At 34.9% G+C, this 24,413-nt stretch overlaps 1 protein-coding gene across 1 annotated transcript in view; it reads left to right on the top strand.

Annotated features, from left to right (window-relative positions):
• NRCAM (neuronal cell adhesion molecule) overlaps positions 1-24,413 on the top strand; it is a 334,348-nt gene that overhangs the window by 170,098 nt on the left and 139,837 nt on the right. The window contains exons 9-17 of the mRNA XM_053716724.1: positions 1,153-1,264; positions 4,602-4,786; positions 10,940-11,071; positions 14,110-14,253; positions 15,144-15,252; positions 19,316-19,482; positions 19,586-19,733; positions 21,077-21,201; positions 24,324-24,353. Of these exons, the coding sequence (XP_053572699.1) occupies positions 1,153-1,264; positions 4,602-4,786; positions 10,940-11,071; positions 14,110-14,253; positions 15,144-15,252; positions 19,316-19,482; positions 19,586-19,733; positions 21,077-21,201; positions 24,324-24,353 (1,152 nt within the window). The remainder of the gene's footprint in view (positions 1-1,152; positions 1,265-4,601; positions 4,787-10,939; positions 11,072-14,109; positions 14,254-15,143; positions 15,253-19,315; positions 19,483-19,585; positions 19,734-21,076; positions 21,202-24,323; positions 24,354-24,413) is intronic.

The following is a 24,413-nucleotide window of genomic DNA, read 5'->3' on the forward strand; positions in this document are numbered from 1 at the left end:
CTATGGTTTCTCCTTTCTCGTCTGCTTTGGTCGAATGACTGAATATGACATGTGAGGGGAGGAGCTATATAGCAGCTCTGCTTGGGTGATCCTCTTGCAGCTTCCTGTTAGGAAGAGATATATTCCATAAGTAATGGATGACCCGTGGACTGACTACACTACAAGAGAAATAAATTTATCAGGTAAGCATAAATTATGTTTTTGCAACTGGAAAGATTTTAAATGTCAAAGTACTAAAAAAAAGTACTCCCATAAATAGCATTTGTTTACCTTCTACTTTACTGGACTTTGGCAAAAGCATTTTTATTATTTTATTAAATGGAGTGGACAACAGTGTACATGAACTAATACGATCTTGTGAACATGGATAAAAAACAACTATAGCAAACTTTAGCATGACTTGTGTGTGTATCACTTATACTGTCCTACAATTACTATAAACAGAAACAAAACTTGAAAACAGACGAGTCAATAATTTATATGTGTGTGTGTGTGTGTGTGTGTATATATATATATATATATATATATATATATATATATTATATACAGTATATATATATATATATATATACAAAAATATGTACTATATATATATATATATATATATATATATATATATATATATATATATATATATACTATTTTATATTTTCCTGCAGCTAATACATTACTTTTATTTAAGCAAATTAACTACCCATTGAATGTATTCAATCAGTGGCAGTGTGTATACTGTATATGTAAAAATGCAGCCAAGTATACTTTTCGATCTAGTAGATATTTCTGGCATTTTTTAAGTGTATACGGTATATTTAGGACTAGATAGCTTTATAAGTCATCCAAATTTCAACAAACCTTATGGATTGAAGACATTATTTAATTTTTCCAAGATGGACATAAAATGAAAATTTGAAACACACAGAAGTGATTAGAATGTGAACAGAAAAAAAAAATCAATGTATCTGATTGTGTACAGAATGGAAATATGTTGGCATGACATAAATCAGGTGTACTTCTATACTTTTCTATAATTCCTCACTCATACTTTCAGTCTAACAATATCTATATGTCTGTATTCTTTGTCATACAGCTTTATCGTAACAAAATATAATTACAAGCAATTTAATGATTAATTGTTTATTTTTTTTCTTCTAGACAGTCCAACTGGTGAAAGGCGTCCCAGCCTTTTAACTCCTACAGGAAACACCAGTAATAAAACAGTGCTAAGGAGCGAAGTTCTCCTACTGGAATGTATAGCTGAAGGACTGTAAGTCCAATTTTGGGATATTTTGAGCAATGGTGCATAAAGCATGTAATTTGTTTTATCTTAGTTAACTATGGATTTTACTCCTTTGTGAATCAGAGCATGTCATTTTTCCATCCCTGAACGTGTCAACACATTTAGGGCAAGATTAAGAGTGGAGCGCTATTTATTGCTCCTACTCGCATGCTAAGTACGCTAGACTTTAGCTTTTTGTGCACGTCGGATACGGCACGTATTACATGTTAAAAGTAAAAAGTGTTTGCTCTCGCTCTAACCCGACGCACACAAAAAGCTGAAGTAACAATATCACAACCGCGTTCAGGTATTTTCCCATAGGCTTCAATGGAGCTCAAAAAGTGGCAAAAAAGCTGACATGAAATATGAATATTTTCCATTCCAATGTTCTTTACATAGCAGAAAATGTTATATTTATATATATAAATAGATATATATACATCTGATTGTTTTTTGTTAAAATATATAGCTGTAACTATATATAATATATATATAAACAGTTCAAAGAAAGAGCACTCTCACCTTAATAACAACTGCCAGGGTGCCAACAGTTGAATATAACAGATAGAGGATGGCACTCACTGGACTTTTTCAAGTGTACTTTTATTAGAAAGAGCGTGACGTTTTGGAGACACGGTCTGAGGAAGGGGAGTGTCCCCCCCGAAATGTCACGCTTTTTCTATTAAAAGTACACTTGAAAAAGACCAGTGAGTGCCATCCTTTATCTGTTATTTATATATATACTGTATATATATATATATATATATATATATATATATATATATATTTAAAAATAGTCAGAACATATAACCCTACATAGGAATGTGAAATATTTACAGTACAAACACAGTTAAACACTTTATTAAATATGAATATTGCATAAAAATGATTTAATATGTTTTCAGCTACTTAACTGCAAAGGGCTTCAATGCACCTATGTATTTGTCTATATGTGTATTTATGTGTTTATATGTGTATATATGTCTGTAAATACATATATACACATATAAATACATATGCACACACATATAAACAAATATAAATATACATACATATACGTATTTAGACATGTATATATCTATGTTATGTATCTCTATGTTAAAGCCCTTTGCAGCCTTTTTTTCTAACACCTATTATCTTTGAGCCCTTATAACTTTTTATTGCAATTTTTTTAGATAGTGTTATTATAAGTGTAACTGTACTTTTAAATGTATTTTTAATGTTTTTTGTGCAACTATTTATTTGAGTGTAACAGATAATCGTAGCTCTGAGGTTGCAATAACCTGATGCAAATTAAATTAAAATGTGCTTGAGCGAACTCGTTTACTTTAAACTTGTAATATGCACGCTACTTCCAAACACGCGTAAACAGCTGCGATAAACCCGATATTTCTTGCACGCAACTGTTAGTGCGACTCTCATAATCTGGCCCTTAGTATGGTGATTTTACATTATTATTAATGTGCCAATGAATTCTGAATAGTAATACAAGAGCATTAGAGGTCTCTGTTCCTCGGAGAGTTTGCAATCTAAGGTGTGGGTACATTTAGTAACGAGTAACATAGACCCTTGACAAAATTAATAGTGTATGTGTTTTTATTTATGTATTATATTCTTTCAATCATATTTGACCCTGACTGCAAACGATCATAATATGAAACTATATGTACACTGCTGAAAATATAGTACTGTGTTATCCTTCTAGATTTTGAATGAGATCATAAATAAAAAAAATAGACATATTAAAGCTTATATTGAATATATTAAGAACACTATCTACAAAAGCAGCATTTGCAGCTTTTTTTATTATTGATATACAAGGGAAACATTACAAGTAGGTCAGAAGGCATTTCTTCTGATATAATATGTCCATAAATAAAAATGACAGATCCTCGGATGAATATTTTCAAGGCGGGCTTAACCTGGCAGTCTGATCTTCTTTATTGTCATAGCAACAGCTGTCTTATTTCACAGGCAACTATGTTCACATAGCAGCCATGCCAGTTTTATGGAGAAAATTCAGACCACATTTGCTTACAATTATTTGTATATTGTTTCACTTGTATCAAGTAATATCTAGATTTTATTGGGAAACATACTTTTTCTGATTATCTGCAAATCTAAGGCTCGCTGGTTTTAGTCAATACATTAAAATAAGCTACAACCTCTGAAAAATTTACATTTATAAAAATGTATAGATCCTGAAGTTAAAATAATAAAGGGAATAATCTCTTACTAGCATTGTCTATATGATCTCTTGTTTTATAAAGTATTTAGCTTCTAATTGCATGGTATTACTTGGACAAGCTAAGAACAAATTACTGTATTCTGTACTCAAATCATTTTCTGGCCTTTGGACCCAAGCTTCATTTAATTTAAATGAGAATTTTTAAATTACACACTATTGATTTAAGCCTCTCTTGCACCAAGGAAACTAATAAATAATATTTTATGACACAGTTAACTAGACATTTTTTGAATGGAAAGAAATGGCTGGAAGCTCTTTTCTGGAAGCAAAGTTGTTCACTCCCAGTTTACAGTCTGCATGTCAATGTCTTACATAAATAGTTTTTTTATGGACAAGTATGTGACATGCTGTTATAACATTTTTCATAGCAAAATAGAACAAGTTTTTATTTTGGAGATAAATTAAAAATGCATTTTGTTATAGATAAATTGTTTTTGTTTGCAAGATATTTCTGAAGCTTCAGATCAACATTTTGTTTTATCATATATATTAAAGGGACACTGTACCCAAATTTTTTCTTTCATGATTCAGATAGAGCATGCAATTTTAAGCAACTTTCTAATGTACTCCTATTATCAATTCTTCTTTGTTCTCTTGCTTTCTTCATTTGACAAAGAGGGCATCAAAGCTAAGGAGCCAGACAATTTTTGGTTCAGACCACGGACAGCACTTGTTTATTGGTGCTGTCCAATTAGCAAGGACAACCCAGGTTGTGAATCAAAAATGGGCCGGCTTCTAAACGTACATTCTTGCTTTTCAAATAAAGATAGCAAGAGAATGAAGAAAAATTGATAATAGGAGTAAATTAGAAAGTTGCTTAAAATTGCATACTCTATCTGAATCATGAAAGAAAAAAATTTGGGTTCAGTGTCCCTTTAATTTATTTATCTATTTGTAAAACACCAACATATTCCACATTGTTATATATCGTTAGCATAACATGTAAGCAGGCTTCAAATAGCTAAAAAGGCCTCATTTGTGAGTTTGGATTTAAAATCCAAACAACTTTATGAAAGATGTTCTGAAGTTCTTGGTGGCTTATTTACATACTAATTAGCATTTTGGTTTCTTTGTCAGTCCCACCCCGGAAATCCGCTGGAGTAAAGAAGGGGCAGAGCTACCAACTAACAGAGTATTTTATGAGAACTTCAATAAAACCCTAAAAATAATTGATGTCTCAGAAGCAGACTCTGGAAAATATAAATGTACAGCAAGAAATCTTTTAGGGTCCACACACCATATCATAACAGTAATTGTCAAAGGTGAGTATGTAGTATTTTTTCACTTAAAGGGACAGTCTAGTCAAAATTAAACTTTCATGATTCAGATAGTGCATGCAATTTTAAACAACTTTGCTTTGTTCTCTTGGTATTCTTTGTTGAAGGGTAAACATTGGTTGGCACATATGCTAATTTCTAAGCCCTTGAAGACCACCTCTTATCTCATTTTGGCAGTTTTTCACAGCTAGACAGTGCTAGTTAGTGTGTGTCATATAAATATAATTGTTCTTACTCCTGTGGTGTTATTTATGAGTCAACACTGATTGGCTTAAATACAAGTGAGATTCGCTGTTTTTTCCGCGGCTGAGATTAAATACAAGTCTGTCAAAAGAACTGAGAAAAGGGGGCAGTCTGCAGAGGTTTAGATACAATGTAATCAAAGAGGTAAAAGGTAACTGTTTTGGTTATGCAAAACTGGGGAATGGGTAATAAAGGGATTATCTATCTTTTTAAACAACAAAAATCTGGAGTAGACTGTCCCTTTAACTAAATTAATGAAACAGTAAATCAAAATGCATTAATCATTTAATTTATACACTGCAATTCTCCTTTCAGCATATACAGTATTCATGTTTATGATTGCAGTCAAAACTAAATAGAAAATCACCTTAGAAACATTTTATAATTTACTGCATTCAAGACTTTGAAAAATGACTATAATCAGAAATATATTCTATTCAAATTGCTTATTCAATTGCATCTGAGTTTTGTTTCTCCTAAATGTTCAACTTTTTTTTCTGATAAAGTTTTCCAGCTCTGTCTAGATTTATTAAGCTCTATAAATGTACCAAGGCTGAGAGACCCACATTTCCACCTCATGTATTGTCCTTTTTGTGAGTAGAGTTGAAGAGGAAGCTGGTTGCTATGGTAATAAGCAGTAATGCTTTCTTTTCCTGTCTAAGTGATTTACTCTCTATTAAAAAAAACAATACTACAGTAAGCTACATTGGTCTTTATGTTCTCTCCTTATGTAATCAGTATACACTAGTATTCAGCAAAGTCTTAAAAAGAGGAGTCATAAGTGCAGAGACACTGCTAATGTAAACTTTTGTATTTGCTGCTATCAATTATGATCACAGTTACAGGGCTTCTTTTTTATAAAACAAAAACAAACAAAAAAACGTACTTTTCAATAGAATAAATTAGGGTGACCAGATCTTGAAATAAGAAAAAAAAAATGGGAATTTAAATAGCGCGCAAAACTTATAGCGACAGTGAAGTCAATATTAAACTTTCAGGATTAAGATAGAGCTTGCAATTTAAAATAACTTTCCAATTTACTTCTGCTATCTTAGGCCTAGATTTAGAGTTCGGCGGTAGCCGTCAAAACCAGCGTTAGAGGCTCCTAACGCTGGTTTTGGGCGCCCGCTGGTATTTGGAGTCAGTGATTAAAGGGTCTAACGCTCACTTTACAGCCGCGACTTTTCCATACCGCAGATCCCCCTACGCCATTTGCGTAGCCTATCTTTTCAATGGGATCTTTCTAACGCTGGTATTTAGAGTCGTTTCTGCAGTGAGCGTTAGAGCTCTAACGACAAGATTCCAGCCGCCTGAAAAAAGCAGGAGTTAAGAGCTTTCTGGCTAACGCCGGTTCATAAAGCTCTTAACTACTGTACCCTAAACTACACTAACACCCATAAACTACCTATGTACCCCTAAACCGAGGTCCCCCCACATCGCCGCCACTCGATTAAAATTTTTAACCCCTAATCTGCCGACCGCCACCTACGTTATACTTATGTACCCCTAATCTGCTGCCCCTAACCCCGCCGACCCCTATATTATATTTATTAACCCCTAACTTGCCCCACACAACGTCGCCGCAAGCTACTTAAAATAATTAACCCCTAATCTTCCGACCGCAAATCGCCGCCACCTACGTTATCCCTATGTACCCCTAATCTTCTGCCCCTAACATCGCCGACCCCTATGTTATATTTATTAACCCCTAATCTGCCCCCCACAACGTCGCCGACACCTACCTACACTTATTAACCCCTAATCTGCCGATCGGAGCTCACCGCTATTCTAATAAATGGATTAACCCCTAAAGCTAAGTCTAACCCTAACACTAACACCCCCCTAAGTTAAATATAATATTTATCTAACGAAATTAATTAACTCTTATTAAATAAATGATTCCTATTTAAAGCTAAATACTTACCTGTAAAATAAATCCTAATATAGCTACAATATAAATCATAATTATATTATAGCTATTTTAGGATTAATATTTATTTTACAGGTAACTTTGTATTTATTTTAACCAGGTACAATAGCTATTAAATAGTTAAGAACTATTTAATAGTTACCTAGTTAAAATAATTACAAATTTACCTGTAAAATAAATCCTAACCTAAGTTATAATTAAACCTAACACTACCCTATCAATAAAATAATTAAATAAACTACCTACAATTACCTACAATTAACCTAACACTACACTATCAATAAATTAATTAAACACAATTGCTACAAATAAATAAAATTAAATAAACTATCTAAAGTACAAAAAATAAAAAAGAACTAAGTTACAGAAAATAAAAAAATATTTACAAACATAAGAAAAATATTACAACAATTTTAAACTAATTACACCTACTCTAAGCCCCCTAATAAAATAACAAAGACCCCCAAAATAAAAAATTCCCTACCCTATTCTAAAATACAAAAATTACAAGCTCTTTTACCTTACCAGCCCTGAACAGGGCCCTTTGCGGGGCATGCCCCAAGAATTTCAGCTCTTTTGCCTGTAAAAAAAAACATACAATACCCCCCCCCCAACATTACAACCCACCACCCACATACCCCTAATCTAACCCAAACCCCCCTTAAATAAACCTAACACTACCCCCCTGATGATCTTCCTACCTTGTCTTCACCATGCCAGGTTCACCGATCCGTCCTGGCTCCAAGATCTTCATCCAACCCAAGCGGGGGCTAGACATCCACTGAAGAAGTCCAGAAGAGGGTCCAAAGTCTTCCTCCTATCCGGCAAGAAGAGGACATCCGGACCGGCAAACATCTTCTCCAAGCGGCATCTTCTATGTTCTTCCATCCGATGACGACCGGCTCCATCTTGAAGACCTCCAGCGCGGATCCATCCTCTTCTTCCGACGACTAGACGACGAATGACGGTTCCTTTAAGGGACGTCATCCAAGATGGCGTCCCTCGAATTCCGATTGGCTGATAGGATTCTATCAGCCAATCGGAATTAAGGTAGGAATTTTCTGATTGGCTGATGGAATCAGCCAATCAGAATCAAGTTCAATCCGATTGGCTGATCCAATCAGCCAATCAGATTGAGCTCGCATTGTATTGGCTGTTCCGATCAGCCAATACAATGCGAGCTCAATCTGATTGGCTGATTGGATCAGCCAATCGGATTGAACTTGATTCTGATTGGCTGATTCCATCAGCCAATCAGAAAATTCCTACCTTAATTCCGATTGGCTGATAGAATCCTATCAGCCAATCGGAATTCGAGGGACGCCATCTTGGATGACGTCCCTTAAAGGAACCGTCATTCGTCGTCTAGTCGTCGGAAGAAGAGGATGGATCCGCGCTGGAGGTCTTCAAGATGGAGCCGGTCGTCATCGGATGGAAGAACATAGAAGATGCCGCTTGGAGAAGATGTTTGCCGGTCCGGATGTCCTCTTCTTGCCGGATAGGAGGAAGACTTTGGACCCTCTTCTGGACTTCTTCAGTGGATGTCTAGCCCCCGCTTGGGTTGGATGAAGATCTTGGAGCCAGGACGGATCGGTGAACCTGGCATGGTGAAGACAAGGTAGGAAGATCATCAGGGGGGTAGTGTTAGGTTTATTTAAGGGGGGTTTGGGTTAGATTAGGGGTATGTGGGTGGTGGGTTGTAATGTTGGGGGGGGGGGTATTGTATGTTTTTTTTTACAGGCAAAAGAGCTGAAATTCTTGGGGCATGCCCCGCAAAGGGCCCTGTTCAGGGCTGGTAAGGTAAAAGAGCTTGTAATTTTTGTATTTTAGAATAGGGTAGGGAATTTTTTATTTTGGGGGTCTTTGTTATTTTATTAGGGGGCTTAGAGTAGGTGTAATTAGTTTAAAATTGTTGTAATATTTTTCTTATGTTTGTAAATATTTTTTTATTTTCTGTAACTTAGTTCTTTTTTATTTTTTGTACTTTAGATAGTTTATTTAATTTTATTTATTTGTAGCAATTGTGTTTAATTAATTTATTGATAGTGTAGTGTTAGGTTAATTGTAGGTAATTGTAGGTAGTTTATTTAATTATTTTATTGATAGGGTAGTGTTAGGTTTAATTATAACTTAGGTTAGGATTTATTTTACAGGTAAATTTGTAATTATTTTAACTAGGTAACTATTAAATAGTTCTTAACTATTTAATAGCTATTGCACCTGGTTAAAATAAATACAAAGTTACCTGTAAAATAAATATTAATCCTAAAATAGCTATAATATAAATGTAATTTATATTGTAGCTATATTAGGATTTATTTTACAGGTAAGTATTTAGCTTTAAATAGGAATCATTTATTTAATAAGAGTTAATTTATTTCGTTAGATAAAAATTATATTTAACTTAGGGGGGTGTTAGTGTTAGGGTTAGACTTAGCTTTAGGGGTTAATACATTTATTAGAATAGCGGTGAGCTCCGGTCGGCAGATTAGGGGTTAATAATTGAAGGTAGGTGTCGGCGATGTTAGGGAGGGCAGATTAGGGGTTAATACTATTTATGATAGGGTTAGTGAGGCGGGTTAGGGGTTAATAACTTTATTATAGTAGCGCTCAGGTCCGCTCGGCAGATTAGGGGTTAATAAGTGTAGGTAGGTGTCGGCGACGTTGTGGGGGGCAGATTAGGGGTTAATAAATATAACATAGGGGTCGGCGATGTTAGGGCAGCAGATTAGGGGTACATAGGGATAACGTAGGTGGCGGCGGTTTACGGAGCGGCAGATTAGGGGTTAAAAGTGTAATGCAGGGGTCAGCGATAGCGGGGGCGGCAGATTAGGGGTTAATAAGTGTAAGGCTAGGGGTGTTTAGACTCGGGGTACATGTTAGAGTGTTAGGTGCAGACGTAGGAAGTGTTTCCCCATAGGAAACAATGGGGCTGCGTTAGGAGCTGAACGCTGCTTTTTTGCAGGTGTTAGGTTTTTTTTCAGCTCAAACAGCCCCATTGTTTCCTATGGGAGAATCGTGCACGAGCACGTTTTTGAGGCCGGCCGCGTCCGTAAGCAACTCTGGTATCGAGAGTTGTATTTGCGGTAAAAATGCTCTACGCTCCTTTTTTGGAGCCTAACGCAGCATTTGTTTGAACTCTCGATACCAGAGTTAAATTTATGGTGCGGCCAGAAAAAAACCCGCGGAGCGTTAACAGCCCTTTTACCGCCAAACTCCAAATCTAGCCGTAAGTTTGTTGTCTTGGAATCCTTTGTTGAAAAGCATACCTATTTAGGTTCAGGATCAGCAATTCACTACTGGAAGCTTGCTTTTGATTGGTGGCTGCGCATAGATGCCTCATGTCTTTGGCTCACCTGATGTGTTCAGCTAGCTCTCAGTAGGAGCTCCTTCAACAAAAGATGCCAAGAGAATTATGCAAATGTCATAATAGAAGTACAATGAAAAAATGTTTAAATTATATGCTCTTTCTGAATGATAAAAGAAAAAAAATGGTTTTATGTCCATTTAAAGGGACATAAGACAATGCAATTTGTATATAGCCGGTGTTTATAAACTCCATATTACTTTCCTATGTCTACTCCACTGCTCAGAGGTTGCTATTTCCTTCAGTACCAGCCCACGGCAAAGCTACATATCTGTGCATTGCACTTTTTCCTTGCAACAAGGCATACTGAGTTTCCTTCTCCATGTAGTCATGCAACACGCTGTCCATAAGATATTGCAGCCCTAGATGCAGAGGGATTCAGATCGCAGGTATGGGATAGTGAAAGGCTAAAAGGCAGCACAATGTGGTTATGCTATGACAACTGAGAAAAAACCACGTGCTGTAATTACAAATTACTACATTTAAAATGGGGCATATTGGGTCACGCTAGTATAAATATATGTCACATTACTAATCCAGTGAAAATCAAAAATGGAATTAGTACATAAACCTTACTTATTATTCTTTTTTTTTCCAGCTGCCCCTTACTGGATAACTGAACCTAGAAATCTTATTATGTCACCAGGAGAGCATGGGATTTTAATATGCAGAGCTAACGGGAATCCTGCTCCAAGTATTACATGGTTAATTAATAGCGTTCCTATTAATTGTAAGTACCATAACATTTGTTATTCTTTGTGCAAAAAAATATTAATATGTGATTCATTTCCATGTTCATATTTCTACAAAAGCTGGTAACAAACAATCAGATTTTTTTGTGTTTTATTTTCCAAGATTTTATACAGCATATTCTCATAGATTTCTATTGTCTATATTTTAGAACCATTTTTTTAAAACATGAAAAAAATAGCTGTTACCTTGTGTTCAGTTTGCTTTATTAAAAATAGTTCTGTTAATTATTTTTTATTGTCTGTTGTGCTAGTCTCTCAATAGAGACTTTTAAAAATGTGTTCTGATTTGTTTCCAGTCATATCATTAAATGACCAATATTAGTTTTATCCAAGCATTTGTTTACTTATGCATTTATTGATTCATTAAATTAAATTACTTTTTGCATACTAGTATCTCAAATTTTGTACGTAGAAAAACAGAAAAAAGTGAGTAATCTAATTAGTAAAGAAACTTGCAAATAATTGCCATACATTTAGCACTGTTCGTGAATTAAACTATGTTAGTGTTACTTATAATTTAAAGAACTTCCCTTTGCGGAGAAATTAAAATATTGTAAGTTTAAAGCAATAGTGATCAGATACAAAAGTATTTACATACCCCCCCCCCTCAAAGAAAAAGACCACAAATCAACAAATTTGAAGCAAAACCTAACATGTAAGAACATAGCGGTAATCAATAATTAAATATTGTTTAAAGTTCTATATTCATTGCATAATTACACTCCCTCATATTTAAGAGTTCAACTAGTAGTACGTTGAAGTTTGTTTTCTAAACCACTATTAAGGTATCTTGTTGAAATAAAATAATTGCTTTGTATACATTTTTTAAATTGAAGGGACATGGAACAAGTCAAAATTAAACTTTTATGATTTAGACTGAGTGTGCAATTAAATAAAAATCTAGTTTACTTCTCAAATCTACTAATTGTTTGGTATCCTTTGTTGAAACGTTCTGTAACAAAATACCTAGGTAGGCTTATGAACATTCATGTGTCTTCAACATTATATGTCAGCAGAGTATGCAACAATATATAACATTGTTACAAACATTCGGCTAGATTACGAGTTTTGCGTTATGAGGGGTGCGGTGCTAACAAGCAGTTTTCTCTCACCGCCACTTCCCTTCAGCGCTGGTATTACGGGTTTTTACAAACCCGGCGTTAAAAGACAAGAAGTGAGTGGTGAGCAAAATTTTGCTCCACATCTCACTTCAATACCAGTGCTGCTTAAGTCAGCGGTGAGCTGGTGTAACGTGCTCGTGCACGATTTCCCCATAGGAATCAACGGGGAGAGCCAGCTGAAAAAAAGTCTAACACCTGCAAAAAAGCAGCGTTTAGCTCTTAACGCAGCCCCATTGATTCCTATGGGGAAATAAAATTTATGTCTACACATAACACCCTAACATGAACCCCTAGTCTAAACACCCCCAATCTTACACTTATTAACCCCTAATCTGCCGCCCCCGACATCTGCCGGATTCTTCAAGGGGTTAGTGTTAGGTTTTTTAAGGGGGTATTGGGTGGGTTTTAGAGTAGGGTTGGTTGTGTGGGTGGTGGGTTTTAATGTTGGGGAGGATTTGTAATTTTTTTTACAGGTAAAAGAGCTGATTACTTTGGGGCAATGCCCCGCAAAAGGCCCTTTTAAGGGCTATTTTTAATTTAGTGTAGGGTAGGGCTTTTTTTATTTTGTTAGGGGGATTAGATTAGGTGTAATTAGTTTAAAAATCTTGTAATTTGTTTATTATTTTCTGTAATTTAGTGTTTTGTTTTTTTGTACTTTAGATAATTTTATTTAATTGTTGTTAATTTAGGGAATTAATTTAATTATAGTGTAGTGTTAGGTGTAATTGTAACTTAGGTTCGGTTTTATTTTACAGGTACTTTTGTATTTATTTTAACTAGGTATTTAGTAAATAGTTAATAACTATTTAGTAACTATTCTACCTAGTTAAAATAAATACAAACTTGCTTGTAAAATAAAAATAAACCCTAAGCTAGATACAATGTAACTATTAGTTATATTGTAGCTATCTTAGGGTTTATTTTATAGGTAAGTATTTAGTTTTAAATAAGAATAATTTAATTAATGATAGTTATATTTATTTAGATTTATTTAAATTATATTTAAGTTAGGGGGTGTTAGGGTTAGACTTAGATTTAGGGGTTAATACCTTTAATATAGTGGCTGCGACATTGGGGGCGGCAGATTAGGGGTTAATAAATGTAGGTAGGTGTCGGCGATGTTAGGGACGGCAGATTAGGGGTTAATAATATTTAACTTGTGTTTGTGATGCGGGAGTGCAGCGATTTAGGGGCTAATATATTTATTATAGTGGCGGCGATGTCCAGTTCGGCAGATTAGGGGTTAAATATTTTTTTTTAGTGTTTGTGATGCGGGAGGGCCTCGGTTTTCGGGGTTAATAGGTAGTTTATGGGTGTTAGTGTACTTTTTAGCACTTTAGTTAAGAGTTTTATGCTACGGCGTTGTAGTGTAAAACTTAACTACTGACTTTAAAATGCGGTACCAGTCTTGACAGGAGAGGGTCTACCGCTTACTTTTTGTCAGACTCGTAATACTGGCGCTATGCAAGTCCCATTGAAAACATATCATATGCAATTTACGTAAGTGGATTTGTGGTATTTCCAAGTCTGGCCAAAAAAGTGAGCGGTACACCTGTACCTGCAAGACTTGTAATACCAGCGGGCGTTAAAAAGCAGCGTTAGGACCGGCTAACGCTGCTTTTTAAGCCTAACGCACAACTCGTAATCTAGCCGATAGTTACTAAGACATAGTGCTGAAGATGTGCATTATTGTTAGCTTACATGGGTATGCTCTCATAGAAGAAGCTACATAGAAAAATAAGTAATTGTAAAGTTGTTAAGAATTGCTTGCTCAATCTGAGCGATGAAAGATTCATTTTGGCTTTCATATATATTTAACAAACACTCACATGATGTACAATTTAATATAATTTCTCATGTTGTTAATTTAAAATAATATTTTGCTGTTTTTACAGTGGCTCCTAACGATCCAAGCAGAAAAGTAGATGGCGATACAATTATATTTACTGATGTTCAAGAAAGATCAAGTGCTGTTTTTCAGTGCAATGCCTCTAACCAGTATGGTTATTTGCTTGCAAATGCATTTGTAAATGTTCTTGGTAAGATCAATTTGATTTTCAATTCAAATTAAAATTGTAATTAAGATTTGTTTTTCTAGATCTCTTTCAATTCAGGTACTATTTGAACAACAAGGAGTTGTTAGCTGAGTTGGAATTCTTTTGTTTATTCTATTACAGGTGAAGCGTAGATATCATGCATAGTTAAAGGGACATTAAAAACCTAATATATTTCATGAACATCCCTCTAATTATGGGTCCAGCCATTTTGAGAATGTGTGTTTCACAGCAGGTATCTAAAGGTGATTTGCTGCACATGTGAATGCAGTTAAAACTAGATTTCAATATGGCGGCACCCATGACTAAAGGAAGTGGGGAATAATCTCAATACTATACTTATAAAATGTTTTTAGTATTTCATGTCCCTTTAAAGGGACATTGTACCTTAGATTTTTCTTTGCATAAATGTTTTGTAGATGATCCATTAATCTGGCCCATCTGGGAGTGATTTTTGCAAAAAAATGTATAGTTTTGCTTATTTTTAAATAACTGTGCTGATTTTCAGACTTCTAACCAAGCCTCAAAGTTTTAGATGTATACCGATGTCTACAGACTCCTGGTTGTGTAATGGGTCTTTTAATATGCAGGGGAGGGGGGAGGATCTGCTATTCCTATTTTCCCAGTCACTTTTAGTGGGTGTCCTAGCCTAACCTCATCAACAGTGCTAAACTGGGAGCTTTTAGGAAAGTTAAAAGGTTTTATACTGGATTTTTATATCAGTATCTGTGCCTATTCTTCTTTATAGTAGTGTCTATTACATGCAGTGATATGGAAATTGGTGTATACTGTCCCTTTAAGATATTTACATAAATGTGTTTAATTGTTTATGATTTATAAATACACAAAATGAATGTATGTTTTATGCTTTACAGCGGAACCTCCACGTATATTTTCTACAAGCAAAGTGTATCAAATAATTGCCGACAGAACTGCCCTGTTAGACTGTGCATCGTTTGGTTCTCCAATTCCTATCATAGAATGGTATGGCAGGATTTGTATTCATTTATTTGTTACCTTAAAATAATATATTGCCTTTGTTGCTCACCTAGTAATATAGTGTGAAATTATATTTGATCAGTTAAAATATGTATAGTCCTCTAAATTATTTTTATCCCTGCTATGAAGTTACTTTAATAAATTATTTTCTCTAGCATTAAAGAGACACAATTTTTTTTTTAATTCAGATATATATAAAAAAAAAAACTTTCTAAATTACTTCTATTATGAAATTAGCTTAACCCTCTTGGTATTTTTTGTTGCAAGAGCAGCAATGTACTACTGTGAGCTAGCTGAATATATCAGGTGAGCCAATGACAAGATGCATATATGTGCAGCCACCAATCAGCAGCTAGCTCCAAGTAGTGCATTTCTGCTCCTGAGCCTACCTAGATATGCTTTTCAACAAAGGATATAAGAGGAATAAAGCAAATTAGATAGTTACTGTGGGATCTTTTTAAATTAACACAGCGCCCACACAGAACTGGCTATTTCTACAGAGACTGTGTGCACAAGTTGTTGTTCAGCACTCCACACACAGACTCCCAAAATCAGTTCAGTTTGACTCTGCTAATAAATCCTCAGTTTACAAATCTTAGTCCCTCAGGGACTGATGATCTTAAAGCTCTCTGGTCTGGCGGGATTATCTAAGAAATCTCATCAGTGAGGTCTCTTAATGACCACCTTCTTTATTGGGCTTGTTTATAGCGCAGGTTTTGCCAATGTTGGCAAGGCCGAGCTATATCTGTACGCCTCAAGAAGTGAGATATACAGTACGAGCACAGTTTTGTCACTTCTGGCAAAGCTGTGCTAGGAGACCCCTTAACGACCACGCAGCGTACAGGGTACATAGGTCATTAAGGGGTTAAAGGATTTTAGAAAGGCAAATTTTACAGAGATGTTATCTAGTTCTCATAACTGGTTATATTGCTAAATACACAAATAAGTCTTATAAACTAATTAAAACTTATCAAAACATATAGGGCTAGATAACAAGTGGAGTGCTAAATTGTTGCTTGCCCGCAAACAGGCAAATTTGTGATAAATAACCATTCATTACAAGTGGCTGGTTATTGCTACTGTGAACTTGCGGTCGCAATTAGCGCTCAGAAAATTAACCAGAGATTAGGTTAATTTTCTAAAAGTGCCCAAAATGCCCTCAAAATATAGGGCATTATAGTTTGGGTTTTTTTGTTTTTTTAAATGTAGCATTTTTTAAAAATGAAAAGCAACTGCACTAGGCAGTTTTGGGGCTTAATAGTTGGTGGGTGAGGGGTGTTAGAAAGAAAACAACACTGAAAAATAACTTTACATTGTGGTCTATGGGAACTGTGTGTTCACTGTAAATATATATGTATATGCTTAGTTTAGTAAATGCAAATAAATATAGTTCTAATATGTACTTCTTGAGTTGTGTGTGGAATCATGAAAGTGTTCTATCTCTTACACAAAAACGATCTGGTTTAATAACGTGAACTGAGCATGTGCAAGATCTTTAACATTAACCCCTTAACGACCAAGGACGTACGCCACACGTCCTCAAAAAAAATGCAGTTAATGACCGAGGACGTGTGGCGTACGTCCTTGGTCTGGAAAGCAGCTGGAAGCGATCCTGCTCGCTTCCAGCTGCTTTCCGGTTATTGCAGTGATGCCTCGATATGGAGGCATCCTGCAATAACCCCCCTTGGCCATCCGATGCAGAGAGAGCCACTCTGTGGCCCTCTCTGCACCGGACATCGATGGCCGATATCGTTGGTGGGTGGGAGCTTACGTGGGAGGCGGGTGGGCGGCCATCGGTGCTCTATGTGGAGTGGAGGGGGGCGGGATCTGGGGCGGGAGCTACGGGGGCGCGCACGGGAGCGCGCGCGTGCACGGGGGGTGGTGGGCGGGCGCGTGCACGGGGCGGGAGCGGGTGGGAACCGCTACACTACAGAAAAAAAAAGTTACAAGTTAAAAACACAAATACATTAAAATGCAATCTAAGGGTCCTGGAAGGGGTTGGGGGTTGGTCTCGGTGGGGGGGGGGGGGGAAGCTACACTACAGAAAAGGGATTTTTTTTTAAAAAAAGGCACATTTTGTTACAAAACTGGGTACTGGCAGACAGCTGCCAGTACCCAAGATGGCGCCCATTATTGCAGAGGGGAAGGGTTAGAGAGCAGTTTGGTGGGGGATCAGTGAGGTTGGGGTCTAAGGGGGGATCCTACACATCAGCATATGTAAATATGCTTTTTTTTTATAAAAAAAAAAAAAAAAAAAAAGGGCCAAATACCTTTTATTTTAGTACTGGCAGAGTTTCTGCCAGTACTTAAGATGGCGGGGACAATTGTGGGGTGGGGGAGGGAAGAGAGCTGTTTGGGAGGGATCAGGGGGTCTGATGTTTCAGGTGGGAGGCTGAGCTCTACACTAAAGCTAAAATTAACCCTGCAAGCTCCCTACAAGCTACATAATTAACCCCTTCACTGCTAGCCATAATACACGTGTGATGCGCAGCGGCATTTAGAGGCCTTCTAATTACCAAAAAGCAATGCCAAAGCCATATATGTCTGCTATTTCTGAACAAAGGGGATCCCAGAGAAGCATTTACAACCATTTGTGCCATAATTGCAGAAGCTGTTTGTAAATAATTTCAGTGAGAAACCTAAAATTGAGAAAAAATTAATGTTTTTTTTTAATTTGATCGCATTTGGCGGTGAAATGGTGGCATGAAATATACCAAAATTGGCCTAGATCAATACTTGGGGTTGTCTACTACACTACACTAAAGCTAAAACTACCCCAAAAAGCTCCCTACATGCTCCCTAATTAACCCCTTCACTGCTGGGCATAATACACGTGTGGTGCGCAGTGGCATTTAGCGGCCTTCTAATTACCAAAAAGCAACACCAAAGTCATATATGTCTGCTATTTCTGAACAAAGGGGATCCCAGAGAAGAATTTACAACCATTTATGCCATAATTGCACAAGCTGTTTGTAAATAATTTAAGTTAGAAACCAAAAGTTTGTGAAAAAATTTGTGAAAAGTGAACGATTTTTTGTATTTGATTGCATTTGGCGGTGAAATGGTGGCATGAAATATACCAAAATGGGCCTAGATCAATACTTTGGGATGTCTACTAAAAAAAAATATATATACATGTCAATGGATATTCAGAGATTCCTGAAAGATATTAGTGTTCTAATGTAACTATCGCTAATTTTGAAAAGAAATGGTTTGGAAATAGCAAAGTGCTACTTGTATTTATGGCCCTATAGTTTACAAAAAAAGCAAAGAACATGTAAACATTGGGTATTTCTAAACTCAGGACAAAATTTAGAAACTATTTAGCATGGGTGTTTTTTGGTGGTTGTAGATGTGTAACAGATTTTGGGGTCAAAGTTAGAAAACGTGTGTTTTTTTCATTTTTTCCTCATATTTTATAAAAAATTTTATAGTAAATTATAAGATATGATGAAAATAATGGTATCTTTAGAAAGTCCATTTAATGGCGAGAAAAACGATATATAATATGTGTGGGTACAGTAAATGAGTAAGAGGAAAATTACAGCTAAACACAAACACCTCAAAAATGTAAAAATAGCCTTGGTCCCAAACGGACAGAAAATGGAAAAGTGCTGTGGTCATTAAGGGGTTAAAATAAGGCATGCAAGTCCAGTTTGTAGAATCTGAAATCCCATAAAAATCTATAAACAAAAGTTTTCTGACCTATGGTTCCTCTCAACCAAAAATCCTATACAAGACGATGGCCTAGTGTAAACTGGTGGTAACATAAAACATAAAAAACTAAAAAAAATCCACTCACCATCCTTAAAACTCCAATGCTTTAGTGAATAATTATTAGAAAGAAGCCAGGAGGCTCACATACAAAAAGGAGCGAGGTACATAATCCGGCTAAACATTACCATAGATTTTAATGGAGATACTTGTTGTTTTCATCAGTTTACAACAACTAGGCTACGAATGTTATGTTATAAAATGTTGTTAGCCGGACTATATCTGTATAAACCTTGGTTATTGAACAATAAATAATTTACTGCCTATCGTTAAGGTTTAAAGGTGTGCATGGAAGTGTACTTCATGGAAATGGATATGTCTTTCATGATAATGGGACACTAGAGGTACCTGTGGCACAGAAGGACAACAGCGGGAATTATACATGTATTGCCAGAAATAAATTAGGACGGGTACAAAACACTGTTGCGCTTCAAGTGAAAGGTAATGCCTGAATACTATACTGCTCAGTACTTTCAATACATTTAAAATAGAGATTCAGATTTCTGGGGGGAAAAAATCACAAATTGTGCAATTTTCATTTCAGATCCAACTATGATCATTACTCAACCTGAATACCGGGTCATCCAGAGATATGGCAGTGCATCGTTTCACTGTAAAGTTAAACATGATCCTACTTTAAAACCAATGATATTATGGCTTAAGGATAGCACAGAGTTACCTGAAGATGAAAGGTATTGTGCAGTTAGTTATATTGGGCAACATTTCCTGCATTTGCTAATTAAAAATATGGTCAAGCTATGCATTTAGCAACAGACATAATTTTATTGTATTTTAAAATATCTCATTGGTCATAATTTAGCTATTTAGCTATTAACCAAATGTTAATAGTTTGGTATGTTTATGATATATAAAACAAAAAGAAATAAAGTACTTGGTATAAAAAGCTGGGGAATAAACCAATACTAAATCATCAGCCATCATATATGTATATTTGTTGGCAAATATTATATGCAAAATAAGAAAAAAATAAAGAACAATAATAAAAAACACTTCTCATGTAAATAAGTTACTGATCACTATAACTGCTTTAAAATATATATATTATTAAAAAGAAGTGTCCATTAGAACTGGTAATAGAAGTCAAATTCTGTATTCACAGATAATTTGCCATCTCCTTTCAAAATACTTAAAATACAAGTTCCTATTTTCCAGTATTGGTTTGTTTCCCTTAGCTTTTTATATAAAGTACTTTGTTATTAGGTGCTGGTTTCTTTTTGTGCATTGTTGAATCGTTCTAGCCATTTGAGGAATTGGTGGTTTTATAGCTTAAAGGGTTCATAAGCTCAGCATTCTAGTCTTTTTGCAATATTGGTCTGTGAGCTTTATGGGGCAAGTTAGTCAAAATTAATGTTTCTATGGTCAGACAGAGCATGCAATTAACCAAAATTTTAAAAAAAAAAAAACAAAAAAAAAACTTGCCCAGTTAGAAAAGCACTTGATGTCATACCATAGTTAAAGATAGGAAACCCATTTTTTTTCTTTTATGATTTAGATAGAGCATGAAATTTAAGCAACTTTTCAATTTCCTCCTATTATCAACTTTTCCTTGTTCTTTTGGTATCTTTATTTGAAAATCATGAATGTAAGCTTAGGAGCCGGCTCATTTTTGGTTCAGTACTCTGGGAAGCGCTTACTGATTTGTGACTACATTTAGCTACCAATCAGCAGGCGCTACCTAGGTGCTGAACTTAAAAGGTGCCAGTTTCTAAGCTTACATTCCTCCTTTTAATAATAGAAATAATAATAAAAATACCAAAAGAACAAGGAAAAATTGATAATAGGAATAAATTGGAAAGTTGCTTAAAATCACATGCTCTATCTGAATAATGAAAGAAAAAAATTGGGTTTCATATCCCTTTAATAAAGATTGCAGCACAAATATAATCTGCTCCCTGTCATTACACATTAAACATATGAAACGATTATGAACTCTTTGGTTGTATGTAAGTATTTAAATATTTCAGTTTTTAATAAAAACAAGCTGTATGTGATAAACAAATCTTATGGTTTTTAGATTCATTGTTGAAAAAGAAAGTCTGACTATTAAGAATATAACAGACAAGGATGAAGGAACCTACACATGTGTTGCAAACACTACCTTGGACAGCGTCTCTGCAAGCGCAGTGCTCACTGTTGTTGGTAAGGCATTATGGGAAATGCTTTTTCAGCTAATGGATAAACATAGGAAATAGGGTCTTTTGTCCATCACTATTCTGTTGCTTTTAGTATAACAAAAACGTCTTGTATGTTAGTCTTAAATTATTTTCAGTTGTGTACACTTTTTTAATTTAAATATTTTCTAGGAAGTTTAGCCTTCTTTAATAGTGAGATTTGTGAGGGGGGAGATTCCTGCATATATTACTACAGTATCTTGTATCATATCTTACCATCAGCTTATTAACGTTTTCAAAATCAAAGAAAAATCATGATCATTTTTTTAAGCAGTCAATAAGTCAGGTAGCTGTCTGCACTTTAATTCCCATAAGTTTGAAGGATTTGCCGGGTAAATGAAAGATTGATTAATAGTATAGTATGTTGAACATTTCAGTACACTTAACATTTACTTTAGAGATCTCGAGTATTGTTATCCCTGACAACCACTGGTCCATATTTTTTCTAGTTCAGTACTATCGCAAAACCAGACTTATTATTTCATCAAAGTTCTATGGGGCCAATAAAAAAACTCACTGGCAGGGACAGAAATCATGCAAAATCTTTGGGATTTTTTGCACCCTCTTTTACAATGTAGAAGTCTCTCAATCACATCCAGAACACTACATAGCAACATAAACAGCCCTCAATGCTGACAAGTCTTCTTAAATAATCTTGTCAGACCAGAGAGCTTTTGAGAATCAGTCACTATGTCTTACCCACATACTAAAAGCAAACTTGCATTTATTTTGCTTCCTTTTTCTGTAATTTAACTTCTGAAAATTGTTTTTTCCCAAATCCTTCAAGATACTTTATACTTTACAAGTCTATCCCTACTACATTATACACAATAAATGTTTGATTTGTTTGATCAGTGTAGTAGCTCCCTTATATCTTCAATTAAAAGCCTTAGCACATACACACATATAAAGTATATATACACACATATATACATGCATACACATAAATATACACATACATATATACAAACACAGATTTGTATATTTATATGTGTGTTTATGTATATATATACATACTGTATGTGTGTGTATGTGTGTGTATATATATATATATGTGTGTGTATGTACAGTATGTGTGTGTGTGTATATATATATATATATATATATATATATATATATATATACAGTATATATATATATATATATATATATATATATGTGTATGTACAGTATGTATGTGTGTATATATATATATATATCTCCTCTCATGTACCTTATCCCTTTCTGCCACAAAACTTTTTTTGTTATTAAACCTGCCTCATAAATATTAACTCTAAATATAACTTAAATCCTTTATTCCCATAGCATTGCTGTTTGTTTTGTAATGCAGACTAGCAAACAATATTTAATTATTTCAGGTCTCCAAAAGCACTTTATTTTAAAGAGGTATTTTGCATTGGACAAAAACTCAACACTTAGCTGACCACTTGTAATGCAAGATCAATGAGCGTGCTAATACTGCTCTGCACTATTTAGTAAAAGTATAGGGCGTGCTTAAAATGTTTTAGACAAGTTTAGATGATTTATTTAAAATTTTAAGCATCGACTTTTATACAGATTGACGGTTATTGTTTAGGTAAGGCTGCGCACAAGATTGTACTCCACTTGTAATATAGCCCTTTATGTTTACCAAAATCTACAACAAGCTCAGCTATTCAGTATTAGTCATGTATCCTTGTGAGTGATGCTGTGTGACTTTGTCTTTATGAATGTGTAATACTGTACAAAGATATGTGATACCATACAGTATGTTTTTCATTAAGGGTACCATTCCAGAATTTAAAGGGATAGAATTAGAAATTATGGTAAAAATTGAAATGTGCATGAATGCATTTAAATTTTAAATAAAAGCATTTTTTTTAATGTACTTCCATTAGCAAACTTGCTTTTAGTAAAAAGTATTACTGTTTCAACAGCATACACACATATGCTATGTGTGACTACAGCATGAGGATTTAAATACCATGCCTCTCAGAGAGCTGGCGGTGATGTGTATTGCACCAGTTAAGACTTAATTTATGTCATACAATCCACTGCTAACTCTCAGAGAGTTGTGATGTTTGCATGTTGGTGCACAGGACGCTCACAGCATATCTGCATATGCCACTGAAAACCAGTAATATATTTTACTAGAAGCACTATTGCTAATGGAAGTATTTTGAAAAGTTCTTCTGTTTAAATTTAAAATGCATCCATTTACAATTAAGTTTTGATATTTATATCCCTTTAATAAATTTGATGTATTTGACATATACAATGAGTAGTAAAGATACAAGAAAAAAAATGCAGAAAAAAATCAAACACTAACAACTCTGCTGTAACAATGAAAGGGAGAATGTACTGTACATTTGTTACCCCTTTATGTGTATCCAATGTAATTGTTATACCAGCTGCAGAGTTTAAAATATGAGAAAATATTATTTTTATTTTGTATATGAAATAGCTATATCTGTTAATTGAAATAAATATCTCTGTTAATTGAAATCACAACCCAATCAATTGGGCAGTGCTTGTAGGGAGAGCTGTCCTCCCTATCTCACCTGTTTAATCCGTCCTTGTTTTCTTTTTTCTCTCTGATTTCTCAAAGACCAATACTTTGTGAGCATTATATGGTGATGTAGATGTCTCTCCTTCACATCCACAAACCTACATAGCTGGATAAACAGCTCTCAAGCTAAATTTTGCTTTCATATTTTTTGAGGGAACTTGTAGTACTGGTGTAGTACTGGTGAGACTTCTTAGATAACCAGTGTGGAGAGATTTAGATTATCGGGCCCTTAGAGAAAACAATAGAAAAGGACTATTTTATTACCTATCTGTCACACCCCTCACTGGGAGTATGATTCCATCTAAACCTTCTTGTTTACATAGCTTTTTATAACTAGTACTTAAGTATAGGTGGAGATACTACCGGATAAAGCAGATATTCCAAATGACAAAAACAAAGCTAAAGAAGCTATTTGTAAACAATTTAAAAATCTCCAGCAGGTAAAATAGATTGAGTGCACATTAAAGGGGAGAGAAAAAAATGACAGTATGCTGTCCCTTTAACTCAATTTGCACTAATACTTTTGTTAATGTCCCTTGCAGCAGCTACTCCAACTCCAGCTGTAATCAACGGTAAAATACAGAACATTATCTAGCTGTGCCTGTATCAAGTCTATTTCACTTTCATCATTT

Source organism: Bombina bombina, chromosome 6 (assembly GCF_027579735.1).
Source record: "Bombina bombina isolate aBomBom1 chromosome 6, aBomBom1.pri, whole genome shotgun sequence".
In the NCBI taxonomy this organism is placed as follows: Eukaryota; Metazoa; Chordata; class Amphibia; order Anura; family Bombinatoridae; genus Bombina; species Bombina bombina.